The 14,792-nt window shown below is 45.8% G+C and overlaps 1 protein-coding gene across 1 annotated transcript in view; it reads right to left on the bottom strand.

Moving 5' to 3' along the window:
• The window catches only part of hoga1 (4-hydroxy-2-oxoglutarate aldolase 1), a 28,576-nt gene that overhangs the window by 4,678 nt on the left and 9,106 nt on the right, over window positions 1-14,792 (bottom strand). The window contains exon 4 of the mRNA XM_008298938.1: window positions 9,532-9,628. Within this exon, the coding sequence (XP_008297160.1) occupies window positions 9,532-9,628 (97 nt within the window). The remainder of the gene's footprint in view (window positions 1-9,531; window positions 9,629-14,792) is intronic.

Below are 14,792 nucleotides of genomic sequence, written 5' to 3'. Positions count from 1 at the left end.
GGTTGTCCAGCTCACAGCGAGGCCAGAACATGAGATAGGCGATCAGAAGTATTGTTTATAGGAGCCACAGGCCAAAAAAGGGTTTGGTAACTGCTATTAAAAGGTGCCAAATACTGAAGCCATCTTGCAGGATTTGTGTGAACTGAAGTTCAGATTCCTGTAAACAAGCCCGGACATTCTGATTTTAAGTGGCTGAAGGAGGTGGTCTGAGAAATCCCGTTTGACCACGACTCTGTGTGCAATCGCTCAACCTCGCACTTAGCATCGCTAAATATATCATCTGCAGACAGAATTCAGTGCACAGCTGAACGCAGATAAAACTGAGCTGGAAGGACGGCCGTATATTTCCTGGCTGATTTTATGCTGAACATGCAGCATGTTGTCTTTAAATAAAGCCATCCATCACTGTCCGGGTTTTGCATTTCAATTGTCAATACAAAGACATACAAACGTCATTTTAGAGACAGCAGTCCAGCCTTCCCTTTCTCCATCCTCCTCTTTTCTCTCCTGTCAGATCAGTCGGCAGCAGCGCTTCATATGATGTCTGTTTTATTTTATTTCTTTATTTACGGAGCTAGATACACATCCGTTTTTTGTTTTTTTTTCCCAGGCAACGAGATATCATGGCTTTTCAGTGTGACATCTCATTGTCTGTGTCTGCCGGAGAAGAAAAGCAGAGAGACAGCCTCCGCCCGCGGTCTTAGAGTTGTTGCTGCTGGCTGCTGATGGGCGGACTTTCTGTCTGATTTATGTTTCTGCGGCCTGCCACCGCTCAGATCACACGGCTGACAGCAGCTTACTAACGCTGCTGACTGACAGACAGGCAGCCGGCCTCCTCGCTGCGCCGCGAGTGGCAGCTCGTGAACAGAGAAACTCCGGGTGAGGCAGACCGACGCAAAACGCTCAGGAAAAGTGTCAGAACGGTGAAATCAGAATGTAGGTAAGATGAGGAAATAAACATATTCACACTCGTTAAATCATCATTTAACACTCGGAGAGAGAAAAAGAAGAGAAAACACTACGTCTGTGTTTGATTGTTAGAAGAGGTATTACATTGGACTTCCATTTAGTGTTGAGAGTAAAGATCCATCCATCATCTCTACACCGCTTAATCCTCACTAGGGTCAAGGGGGGCTGGAGCCTATCCCAGCTGCTTCGGGTGAAGGCAGGTTCACCTGGACAGGTAACCAGTCTATCACAGGGCTACACTTAGAGACAGACAACCAAGCACATTCACATTCACACCTACGGACAATTTACAATCACCAATTAACCTCAGCATGTTTCTGGACTGTGGGAGGAAGCCGGAGAACCCGGAGAGAACCCACGAGAACATGGAGACTCCACGTAGAAAGATCGTGAACCGGCGACCTGCTAGCTACGAGGCAACAGCACTAACCACTAATCCACCATGCAGCCCCATCATAAAGATACAGCTTAAAATCTGAGAAATGTAATAAATCGACTTTTTTTTAGACCATGACTCTTCACTAAGTGTGTATCTGAAGGCGGGACCATAGACTGTATAACAGATGGACGTAGCTACCGTGACGTCACCCGTTGGTTTCTGCTCTGAGAACATGAAGCCAGGGTTTTGCTACTTCCTGGTTGACATCTTGGATTTTTGGAGCCAGTGACGCAAAAGGGGGGGCGGAGCCATAGGAGCAGCGATTGGTCAGACGGATTGAGAGGCGGGCCCTCTCTGCCCCGCCCACATTTCCGCCTTCTGCTCGCTTCTTCTGTATGGTCGCTGCCGACTGTCAATCAAGCCAGCCACGCCCCTTGATCGCAAAATTTTGACGATTTTTAAAAAATTCAGTATTGATTTATTTTCAGATCGGCCACCTGATCTCTGGATGTGACCATGAACACTAATAAGAAAAACATCCTGAGCTGGAGGAATGCAGTATTTCATGATCTGTGATCACTTCTTTTCCAATTCCAGTCTATGGGAGCCAAGGCTTTTTGGAGCCAGGACTAGGTTCTGGGTCGGCTTCATTTTTCAGGGCCGGTTCCTACGTCCATCTTTTATACAGTCTATGGGCGGGAGGCAGCTACCTACAACCAAACCAGGGTGGAACAGCAAGCCTGGCTCTACCCGAAGCTACACAGTCGCTGAACACTTCAGAAGTTGTAAAATTATATGAGAGAGGAGAAAGTAGTGGGGTGCATGGCTCAGAGATGGCTCATGACAGCTTCCTGGGCATGTATGTAGCATGGACACATTCCCTCGACATGGAATCATTTTTCACAGTAATCCGACCAGAGCGGCACCATTTGTTGTTAATTAAATCGGAGAGCCATCAGTCCTCTCTTTGTGCCACTCAGATTGTTTTCCCCCGTCTGCCCGAACCGTCTGAAAGCTGGTAATGACGGGACCCACAGTAATTCCTGCAGCTATGTCTTTGTAAAATACACTACAGCAAGTTCACAGGAGCTCCCTGGATCCCTCCCCACAGCTGTTATTGTGCAGCAGTATCACACTGTCTACAATCACAGAAGGTATGGTATCTCCTCTTCTATCAGTCTCTGTTGTCTCTTTCCCTTTCCTGATTTCCGTGGGGATGCCCTCAGCACACCGCGGCCCACTTGCGCCGCCGCTGTTCATAAATGCAACAGATCCACGCTGCCAACCGACTGTGAATATGCAGTTACTTCATGTTTTATGTTTTGTGGTCCACTCTCAATGTGTATTTAGCCCTTTTCCAGACACGTGATGCGTAACATCGCCGCCTCACCAGTCTGTTAAAGCAGCAGCATTCTGTCATTCACACACAGGTCACGGTTATGTTCATATTCCTCACGGCTTCATTTAGACAAACCCAGAGAGCTGCAATATCGGTTGTACACACCAGAATGGAAAGTGCACCAAGTGACATAATAACACGGTAATTAACCGAAGACTAAACTAACAGCAGCTCGTCATGGTGTCCCAATAGGCAGCAGCCTCGTTTGTTTATGATTTCCTAAACATTGTAAATGCTGTGATGATAATCTAACCGTCCCGGGCAGAGTTCAGGGCTCAACCTGAGGACAGCAGATACGTAAGAAATGTTTCTAAGTAGAAGAAAAAGTGTGACTCTGCGTGACAGCTCACCTGTCTGAGGTGAAGACAGCCACACGGTGTGATCTGCTGTTAGATGCTAAAAGCAGCTCAACATAATCCCTTGAAAGAAAGAAAGATCTGCGCTAAATGCAAAACGCTATTAAAAAAAAATAAAATAAAATTCAGTATTTGCTTCAACCGCTGACATTACCCATCAAATCCTATAACGTTGGTGGAATTATTACTGTCAGCTGCTAACGAGGGCTAAACGGTCAAGTCTTTTTAAGAGTGAAAAATAACCAACGCGTGCCGCAGCAGCAAGTTAAACACTTAATTCGCAGACACTTGCAAAAAGCTTCACCAGCACATATTACGTAGTGCAGCATTGCTGGTTTGGTCGCCATCTATTAATGCCCTCCTCCAAAGACATGTTCTTTATTGAGATGTTATTCTAAAAAGCATTTGAGACTTTTTGCTTTAATCGTTCTTCGTCGAGCTGGGAAGATTTAAACAAAAAAGATCTTGGTCTGGTTTCCCATCATCTACACACCGCTTCATCCTCACTAGGGTGGTGGGGGGCTGGAGTCTATCCCAGCTGACTCAGGGTGAAGGCAGGTTACACCCTGGACAGGTAACCAGTCTATCACAGGGCTACACTTAGAGACAGACAACCAAGTACACTCACATTCACACCTACGGACAATTTACAATCACCAATTAACCTCAGCATGTTTCTGGACCCACGCTGAACGGGGGGAGAACACGCAAACTCCACGCATGTGAGCTCACCAGGACGCGAACCAGCGACCTCCTTGCTGCGAGGCGACGATGCTAGCCACCGCTCCACCTTGCAGCCCCACAGCAAAGATGATAAAATAAAAATTCCCTCTCCCACTGTGTGACTTAGGACGCCAACATCACCACCAGTTATCCCAACACGCTTGTGCAAAAGCATTCACAGTCACCACACAAGGTACAGTTTACCGAGTTCAAATAAACACCGGCGGCTTCAGCTCCAATCCGAGACCTTTCCTTTAGCAAACTCGAGAAGATGAAGTCCACAGACTCCCATCAAAGCTCGAAACTCTGTGAGGTTGTGACTGACACGCAGACAGGCCGCCCGGCTCAGAATCGCTTGTGGGGGCTGTTGAAAGCAAGAATTCGGACATCAAAACTTGGACACACGCTTGCAGCATGAAGACATTATCATATCAATCAGTGTGTGTTGCGGCGCTCTCACGCGTACACACACACACACACACACACACACACACACACACACACACACACACACACAGACTCGCAAGACCAATTACTTGTATATTTTAGTTATGGAGATGAGAACATGTCAGGGATCAAAGATCAGAGAGCCGTGGGAGTGTGTGTGTGTGTGTGTGTGTGTGTGTGTGTGTGTGTGTGAGGGAGACGGTGAGTTTGACAGGGCTGGCAGTGGAGGAACATGACTCATTAGGTTCTTGAGCATCATACTGATGCCTATTCCCAGACGTGTTATCTAATCCAAGCTTACAGTACGCTGTACGTGACCGACATACCGAGAAGGTAGAAGACATCCCTTCATATTCCTGCAGCGAAAATATTGCTCCTGTTTTATAATTTACTGTAACTTCAAATTAAAAACTACACGCTTCCCCACAGGATGAGAGAACTCTAAATGAAAATACACAACAGCTGATGAGGCAGGACAGCAAATTAAGATCTGGGCGTCTCTTGTGCACCAATTGCAAAGTTTGAAGAGGAGTTGCTGGTTCAACGCTGGAGGCAGACGACCCTCTGTGTTTGAGAAATATGGTTTAGGCTTTAAGGGCTCTGGAGAAAAATATACTTCATCTTCTAACTTTGTCTGCTGCATGATTTGCGTTTTGTTTTTCAGAACCAGTTCTACGTAGGAGGGAGGTGAAAGCAGGACACTCACCTATGAAGGAAAAAGCCAAAGCCCGCTTCAAAGACAATGTGAATAAAAATGCTCGTGTTGCCTGATGTGGAAATGCAGGACTCCAATTTCAGTTGTTCAGTTTAAGTTATTTCAGTTTTAATTCTGGGAGAGTGTGTTTAATCATTTTGGCACATGGCTGTGGCTCAGGTGGTAGAGCGGGTTGTCCTCTAATCGCTAGGTTGGCGATTCGATTCCCTCCAAAGTGTCCGTGGGCAAGACACTGAACCTGAAGTTGCTCCCAGTGGCAGGCATGCAGCACCTTGCATGGCAGCTCTGTGGCCACTGGTGTGTGAATGTGATCTACTCTCAGAATTAAATTGCAAATTTAGATGCATGAACCCAATCTGCCTTCACAACAAAAGATCCAGTTAGAGGCCTCGAATCAAAGCGAGAGCAAATTCAGAATGCACAAAGTGTTTTTAAGCACAACTTGTAGCCTCCAGTTACTGTTAAAAGCTGCTAACTTCTGTTAAATACCAAAAAATCCCCAGATGCAGGTGGTAATATTTTGGAATCATGATTTAATCTGATCGAAGCTGCGGAGGATCACCTGATGGTGTCTATGAAAAGATTAATGGAATATTTAGTCTTGGAGTTATCCATCCATCCATCATCTATTCACCGCTTAATCCTCACTGGGGTCATGGGGGGCTGGAGTCTATCCCAGCTGACTCAGGGTGAAGGCAGGTTCACCTGGACAGGTAACCAGTCTATCACAGGGCTACACTTAGAGACAGACAACCAAGCACACTCACATTCACACCTACGGACAATTTACAATCACCAATTAACCTCAGCATGTTTCAAGACTGTGGGAGGAAGCTGGAGAACCCGGAGAGAACCCACGCTGCACGGGGAGAACATGGAGACTCCACGCAGAAAGATCCCGGGTGTCCTCACCGGGACGCCAACTGATGCGCCACCTGGCAGCCCGTCTTGGAATCATAGGGATGCAAAATGCTTTCTGGTGCTTCTCAGCTCCACAGCAGCTCAGTCAGTACTTGGACACTCCATCGTTTACTCCATCGTGAGCAGTAAAATGAGATTTTGGATACTTTCTGTTCATGCGTTATCTCTGACAGCCACACTGTGGGATTGTTATCAGAAAGTGGTGCATATGCTGCATGCACCGGGTTTCATTGTGGAGGTTTTGCAGGAGCTACACAGTGAATACTTAGACACATTAAAAACCACCGACAGGTGAAGTGAATAACATTGATTATCTCGCTACAGTGACACCTGTCAAGTGTGGGGATATATCAGGCAGCAAGTGAACACGAGTTCTTGAAGTTGATGTGTTGGAAGCAGGAAACACAAGCGAGCGTGTGGATCTGAGAGAGTCTGACAAGGACCAAACAGACCTTTTCTTATGGCGTACATTTCGAGTGGGTAAACACAGGTGTTACTGATGACATTAATGACGGTTCTGTTCTATTCAGGTACGGTCTTAATTAACATGATTAGTCACACCTATGTTTATCTACTCTTTCACATCGCTGCTGCTTTCACTGCTGTGAAGAAGGTCGACTGTGACGCTAGACGACGGGTCAGAGCATCTCCAAAACATCAGGTCTTTGGGGGAGTTTCCTGGTACACAGTGGTTCATTTCTATCAAAAGTGCTCCAAGGAAGGACAACTAGAGACAGAACCTCCAGAACCAAACCGCTGCAGGTGAAGGTTGGCCTTTGTGGCCGATCCCACAGAAGAGTTTCTGTAGAACAAACTGCTGAAAACCCGACAGCTGGCTGTGACAGAGCGCTCCACAGATTGCTGCGTATGGAGCTGCACGGATCCAACAGAGCACCAACGCTGGCCCATCGGGACGCATCAGAACTGCACCACAAAGCAAAGGAAGAGTCCAAGGTGTCGACTTGGCCTCCAAATTCTGCAAATCAGTGTTGGAAGAAGTAATCTGATCCATCCTATCTCGCAGCTTCCACGACGTAAAGGATCTTCTGCTAACATCCCGGTGCCCTGATACCACAGGACACGTTCTTGGACAGGACACGGTCTGTGTAGCTCAGGCCGGTTCTGGTGTCAATGCTGCGGCTGATGTAGTGAAAAAGCAACTAAAAATCAAATAAATTACATACTACTACTACTACTGCTATCTGCTGGGTCAAAGCAGCTCAGATGAAAAAGGGGGATAAAGTTCCAAAGTTTCGAGGCAGCAACTAGACTTGTAAAATCCTCCAGTGCTCTTAAGTTGGATTTTGGAACGAGCAGAAGCGTCTGATCAGTTAACACAAGTGGCCGGGACGTGGAAATGCAAGAGGAGCGATTCCTTATACAAATAGAAAAGTGAGGGGATGTGGTTCGTGTCGATCTGGCAGCACCTGGAAGTTGAGATCATATGTTTCATGTATATATATATAAACGTTTCCTTATCAGATCTGTGGGTCTCAGTGTTTGTGCCGTTTTGTCATGTGGACTTGTGACCACTGCATGTGGAGATGACCGGTGTAGGTCCAGCTGTGGGGGGCTGAGAGCTCGGACACCAGCTGCCAGTCATCTCGGCTAATTAACCCGGAGCTGAAGACCTGGGCTCTGTCCGAAATCACTCCCTATGCCCTACATAGTGCACTATACAGGGCATAGTAGGGGTGTCTGAATGTTAAGTTACAAACGCTACACCCTATGTAGTGCACTCAAAATATCCCACAATGCACCGTGAAAAGCAGCGCACAGCTGATGGTCACTAACCGAGCGATATGGACCATCATGCATTGTGCAAAAGGAAACGAGACGAACAAGAGTGCAAAAAATTCCCGTTTATTTTGTTAAATTTTATTTTACCTGGACAGTGAACGTGGCTAAAATTGCAGCGCTGGATTTTGATGTGCACATACAACACTACTTTATTTAAATTGCTTTAAGTTACTGGATCCTGAAGAAACGCTCTCTCATCTGGTATGTGCAGCAAAATGACAACAAACTTGATTTAATTTGATTTCTTAGCAATAAACTGGGAATTTGACGTGTTTGTACGACGCTGTTGCAGCACAAATCGCGGCTAACGAGCGACGTAATTAACAGCTGGAGTAGTGGCTGAAGTGTTACTTTGCAGAGGTGCTCCCTACATAGCGATCATTATATAGGGAGGAGGGAATGAGTGGGTGATTTCGGACACAGCCCTGCACTCTGGCCCTTGTTGTCCCGCCTCCGGTCACGTCTCATTGGACCACTCCTCCTCCACCACCTCAGCAATCACCACACCTGGCTATAAAGTCCACCGGCAGCCTTTCAGTCGGGGCTGGCTGGGATTCAGTGTGAACACTCAGACCTGGTGCCTCTTCTTTTGTGACTTTTGAATTTGTGGACATGTAGCTTCTGTTGGCAGCTGCTGACTCGGTGTGAAGTTCTCAGTGGAGACGATGACTCCCGTTAGCAGCTGCCCAACTTTGTGAGGAAGTTCCTCGTGTCCTGTGTCGTCGTATTCTGTGTTTGGAGGCACCAGTTTGTTTTAGTTTCTTTTGTTTTGTATGGATGTTGCTTGTAGGTTTCGGCTAAAGAGTTTAGTTTAGTTTAGTTACTCTGTCAGCCTTCGTTTGGTTCTTTGATTCGTAGCAACATCCACCATCTTCTTTTGTATCGTCACAGTTGTGTTCATTTATGTTACTGAGCAATAAACTACCTGAACCATCTGGTTTGTAGTGACATCCAGCTGATCCTGGAGGCTGGATCGTAACAGTGAGATCGGATTGTATCAAAGTATTCATGTTTATTTCTATCCTTGAGGTCTGTTTACCAGATTAGTTACTGTGCTGTACTTACAACGGGGGACTTGATGATGTTTAGTGTAAACGAACTACTCAGACAATTAGTCTCCAGGTTTGTGAGCTCATTTTTGTAATTACCCAAAATCTTTCTCGTGTATCTCATATGTTTATGACTCTTAATCACCATCGCTGACATTCTGCACCATTTTCACAGCTACGTTTTAGCTTCCAGTGTAAAAGGCAGATCCCCTGAGCCGAACCTCCACCAGAGGTGTGTCTGCAGCTACACCCACAGGGTGAACGGGAAAGTGCAGTCTTATCAGCTGCATCATAATGAAAACTGATGCAAAATAATTAAAGATTACTAATTGTTCTCTGTGATGGATTTCCCATGTCAAGGGGTTCCCATAGTTTTGCTAATTGGCTTTGCAGTGAAATGAAACCTGGATGTTGTTCTGGGATAAAACTGGTTGTAAAGTATGTACTGTTTGCACGAGGACATGCATTCTGTGCGCCTCAATATCAAGATAATCCATAATATTTTGCAGTAGACGGTGACACACAATCCCTCCAGAGAGCCGCTCATCTGGACAGTGTGCGAAATCTGAGACGGCGACAGGAAGTGGGCCCAGAACGTGAGGCTTTGTGTTGACAGCTGGAGGCGAGCACTTCCTTGTTGTTGACAAGTTATCAAAATGAAAATTATACCAAAAAAAAAAAACAACAACAACAACACGGTGAACTCTTTTAGTTTGGTTGTAAAGAACATGCTCCTACAGCAGCACCATTAGTCCTGCTTTAGAGCTTCTTACCGACACAATAGGCGGCCATCAGAAACCCTGCTGAGCCCGCGAGAACCTGGAATTCCTGCGTCTTGGTTTTGTGAACAATCAGGCCGATCCGCGAGATCTGAGGAAGGTGCAAAAAAGAAACGGAGAAGAAAGTCAAACACAGAACTGTTTCATTGTCATCGCTCCTCCCTGGCGTCAGGACTAATATCTGGGAAAGTATTTTTAATCCCAGGAGAGGCTGTCACAAGAGACGACCACAAACCCAACATCTCACAGGGTAAACAAATCGCTCAAATTGAGACAAGCATCGTGTCTTCACGTGGAGGAGGTTTTGGGAGGAGGGGATCGTTCAAGATCCAGGAGGAGGAGGAGGAGGAGGAGGAGGAAAGAGAGAAAAAAAAAAAGACAAGTCCCAAGTGAGAATAAAAAAAAGAGGAATCGACTTCAAAAGATAAGAAGTGGAGGCTCATGAATAACTGATGAGCTCGCTATTTTGTTTTGCCTCTTTTAATTCTCTTTTGTCAATCCAGATATGAAGCTCAGAATCCAAATAAACCTGAAATGTTCAAAGAGAGCATGAGACGACTCCGCCGCCGCTCCGCACACGAAGCTGAAAGCTCCGCAGGGAAAACCCGCAGCCTCCCACTTCAGCCTCCATCAGTGTTTCCAAGGAGGGTCTATTTTTACCCGCCGACTGTCAATCAGTTTCCCCATATCAGTCATTTCAAACACGCAGGGCTGTAATTGATCAGTCAGTCAATTGGGTTATAGGAGCTCCTGCTGGTCTCCTGAAAGCTTGAACACTCCGGCTATTCAAATGCAGCTTCCCCAGTGGGAAAAACAACACGGTGGCAAGACTACGGTCTGCCCCAGCGACAGAAACACTCATTAGCTTTTATTTTTTAAGTCTCATTACTGCCATTAGCATGCAGTGTACAACTTGAGGCTATGAGCTTAACCCTCCATCACATGAATTATGGGCGGATGCTCTACTCTTTGGAAGATTGGGATCTTATGACATTATATAAATCAAAAAAGAAATCACTCCCAGCTATGCCTTTTATGATCAAATTTTGAGCAGTTATTTAAGAAAGTTCACATTCAGTATATTCTAGACTCGTGAAGTATTTCAAGTCGATGATTGTGGCTCATGAAAATCAGAAGTCCTGTATGTCAGAATATTAGAATATTTCATTTCCTTTGAGTAAATCACTTTTCAAAGAGTTCTAAAATAATAATCTGTCTCTAAACCAACAATTTCTTTAGAGATTCATGTGCGATTGTGTTTACTTCTATCAAGCTTTCCTGATTTAAATGGAGTCAGAGCCATCCGACCCTCCTCTGACATCGCAGGAAGTGACGGCCGCCTGACAGCTCGGTCTGGGGGCGTCTTCAGTATTGACAGATTACTGTAATGTGAAGCCTTTGTCTCTATAAATACTGCAGTCTTTAAGCTGGTAATTGTTAAATGTTAGAGTTTTATTTTTTTTTAAATGTTAGGGAATGTGACAGCTCGCATGGTGAACGTGGAGGCAATATCTTCCAACTCATTAAATTTGTGATCTTAACCTTGTGTGTTTTCGTGATGAAAAAATTAGCAGCGTTTGTTTGAGTCTCGTCGTGTCACATTTAAGTGTTCACGGCCATTCTCCTGATGCGAGCTGTTAAGACGTGAATATAAAAGCTCCCGGCTCTCTTGCAGGGATAAATAATAGTATTGACGCTGTAATTACTCTACTTAGAGTGGATAATTGTTTAGATTCAAGAGAAAGGTTGAACTTAGCGAGCGTGCGAGGCAATGATGCTTCGTCACAGCGCTCTGTGGATTCACACGTCTTACACATGCAGGAGGCTCTAAGTAAGAACACCCACGGCGTGGGCAGGAGGAATCAGATTAGAGGAGATGCAGGGAGATGAAATGAAACCTTAATGATTCCTGTGGGGGGGAATGTTAAACCAACAAATACCTTAAGTACATGACAGGAATAATGAAAGCGGACCAGAAAAGTGTCTTGCTGAAATATCACTTTGATGTTTTCCTCTTTTAGAGAGTTCAGACTGAAGGAAAGAGCGGTGACTGACGAATGTCTCGAGCTGCAGATTCTCACATCACATCGAAACAAAACCACAAAAACTACAGGAGAAGAACAAGGAAGGTCCAACACAGAGGAAGTGTGGCCTTGTCCTCTGTGGAGGACGCCGTTTACAGAGACGACAGTTGTTTTCTGCTTCATGAAAAATGCAAAATCTCACATTTTGTTCCTTTAAAAACTTGACACACACACCACATGTATGGTGTGAGCTTATGTAGCGGAGTTAATGATTCCACTTGCCATCTCTTTTTATGATACAATTGTTTGCCTTATTTGTAATGTTATAATGTACTGGTTTCCCCACTGGGACGGGATGTAATGTTGACGCCCGCTGCCGGGCCCCTGCTGACTTGAGGGGTGAGCCCCGCGTGACTGCTGTGTGTCCCGTCTCCATGTGTGTCCAGAAGTCCAGAAGTTGGGAAAATAAACGGCTGGTTGGAACCAAAAGACACGAGGTCTGGGTTTTTAATGTTTCACAACGCAGAAGAGAGTACACAACCGCTACACTTCCACTAGCGCTGCTCTACAACTATTACAGGAACGACTGAATTCTTACTCAGCTTAACTCGAACAAAAAGTTTTCAAGACACTGACAGAAACTTCTCGAACCGGTTTGGCAGCGGTGTCCATTTCCCAGCATGCTCCAGTGATGGAGCATTTACCCATTTAGTGAGGAAGTTTAAAGATACTTTTGTACACTCAAATGGAAATACTACACTTTTAGCTCTGCAACATCAGCAGTCACACCGCTTTGAGTAGAGACTAACTTCTGCACATGAAAGCTGCTGTTCCGGACGTGTTCTGACCCAGTCGTCCAGCGCCACAGTTCAGTCCTCGTTAAAGCCACTCAGCTCATCACGCCGCCTATTTCTCCCGCTTCCAACACATCAACTTCAAGAACCCAGTGTTCCCTCGCTGCCTGATATATCCCACCACTTGACAGGTGTCAGTGTGGCGAGATAATCAATGTTATTCACTTCACTTGTCAGGGGTTTTAATACGGTGCCTGATCGGTGTATATGTAATAACAACAATCTGACGGCCTGGTTGTGGCGCTGACCTTTCTGGAGAAGCTGAAACCTTTTTTCTACGGAGCCAAGACAGAAACATGAAGTTAATTGCAGAGGACTTTCTACAAAGTACACGACTAAGGTAGTAGCAGAAAAACATGCGGCAGATGTGAGGCAGTGAAAATAAAACAAGACTTTTTTCCATTTGAAGCAATTTTACATCAATCAGAGATGATTGTTCAATAACAGGCCTGTTGACATCAGAGTCTCCGTTTTTTTATTCTAAGGTTTCCTCGACTCTCTACGAACCCTCTTCGGCCAGAAAATACCAAAAATTCAATTTCATTCTGAATAGACGACAATTTTGGTGAAGCCGTCTCCCAAATAGCAGGAGCCGGCAAATCTGTTCGCCTCTCATGTTTAAAACCGTCTTTCTGCAACTTGTCTGCTTTCCTGAAATCGACCCATCACCCCTTGTTTTCTGTGTTTGTCCTCATCACGCCCACAGCTGAGCCGGGCTGCTCCGTACTTGAACTACACCCACACGACTGTCTCCCAGCAAGTGGACAAACATGTTATTTCCCAAATCAGAAATCCATTTGCAACTTCTCGCAAACACTTCCCACACAGACAAAAAGGTATCAAGAGCTCGACAAGAGCAAACTGTCCTTTTTGTTGCGGCGCGTAACCCTGCGATCATCCCCGCAGGAGGAAACGACGCACGCTTCGGTTTTAGGTTCCTCAACAGCAACAGCAGCCGCTCTCTGATCTGCAGGTTTACTGAAAATCGCCGGCTTCGAAGAACAACAATAAAACACAGCCAGTTAGAAACCACATCGGACGTTTAGTCCAGCTGAAATTTAACACAAAAACACAAACAACTTGCCTAAAAGAAGGTTAAAGATGCACCTTTTTAGGCTTTTAATTGGCTTTTTAAATTTTTTATGTTCTTATCATTTATTTATTTATTTATTATCTTTATGTATTTTCCTCTTTTTGTTTTCATTTTATTTTCCATCGAGCCTTTTTTATTTAACTCCAGTGTTTCCTTGGGGGGGGGTTCTCCACACGGGGGGGGCTGGGTCCGGTCTGCTGCTGAGGGTTCTGTCGGTGGGTCCCTTCGGCCCGGCTGGTTCAGGGGCTCCCCACCTCGGTGTGGGGGTCCCCTTGTTTGTCAGGGTCTGTGACCCCTCCTGGTGTGGACGGCCCCAATCGGTAGCGTTTTCCACAAGCCTCAGTACCATGTGTCCCTACAGTCAGTGGTGAGAGTGTGTGTGTGTGTGTGTTTGTGTGCGTGTGCGTGTGTGTGTGTGTGTGTGTGTGTGTGTGTGTGCGTAGCCATATGTGCATGTGTATACATGGAGGGGGAGGGACGGGTTTTCTGTACTTTTTTTTCTTTGATAATGTTTTTAATGCTGTGAAGCACTTTGCGTTGCTACATGTATGACAAGTGCTGTATAAATAAAGTTTGATTTGATTTGATGATCCTAATGTCGTTTGTGACAGGAAATCAGATTAGAGCAGCTGTGAGGTAACAGACACCAGTACATCACTCCTGTTTTAGCTTCGAATCCTGGTCCTCGAGGGCCGCAATCCTGCATGTTTTAGATGCTTCTCTCTTCCAACACACCTGATTTAAATGATCAGGATCGTTATCAGGCTTCTGCAGAGCTTGATGATGGGATGATCATTTGAATCAGGTGTGTTGGAAGAGAGAAGCATCTAAGACATGCAGGTTTGTGGCCCTCGAGGACCAGGATTGGACACCCTCTCCTGGCTGTGCTGTATCTCTGACCTCTTTGTAATGTCCACACCGATATGCACTTTGAGATCCTCAGGCTTTTTGTTTGCTTCAGGGGCCCGGCTGAAAACTAAAGGGGTCAGAGCGACTGCAGTCGGGGCGGCGGTGATCTGGAGCGGTCTGCTGAGAACCAGAACCAGAACCAGAACCAGGTCAGCTGAGTCATAAAGTACTCTTATCAAGAGCCTTTACTTGAGTTTTGATTTCCTTTGAGCCGTCTAATGGGCTCAGTGGTTCGCACCGTTGCCTGGTTTGCATCCCGGTGAGGACACCCGGGATCTTTCTGCGTGGAGTCTCCATGTTCTCCCCGTGCAGCGTGGGTTCTCTCCGGGTTCTCCGGCTTCCTCCCACAGTCCAGAAACATGCTGAGGTTAATTG

This window comes from Stegastes partitus, unplaced genomic scaffold (assembly GCF_000690725.1).
Source record: "Stegastes partitus isolate 25-593 unplaced genomic scaffold, Stegastes_partitus-1.0.2 Scaffold1361, whole genome shotgun sequence".
NCBI classification, from domain to species: domain Eukaryota; kingdom Metazoa; phylum Chordata; class Actinopteri; family Pomacentridae; genus Stegastes; species Stegastes partitus.
The sequence above is the reverse complement of the archived record's forward strand: the minus strand, read 5'-3'. Positions and strand labels throughout refer to the sequence as shown.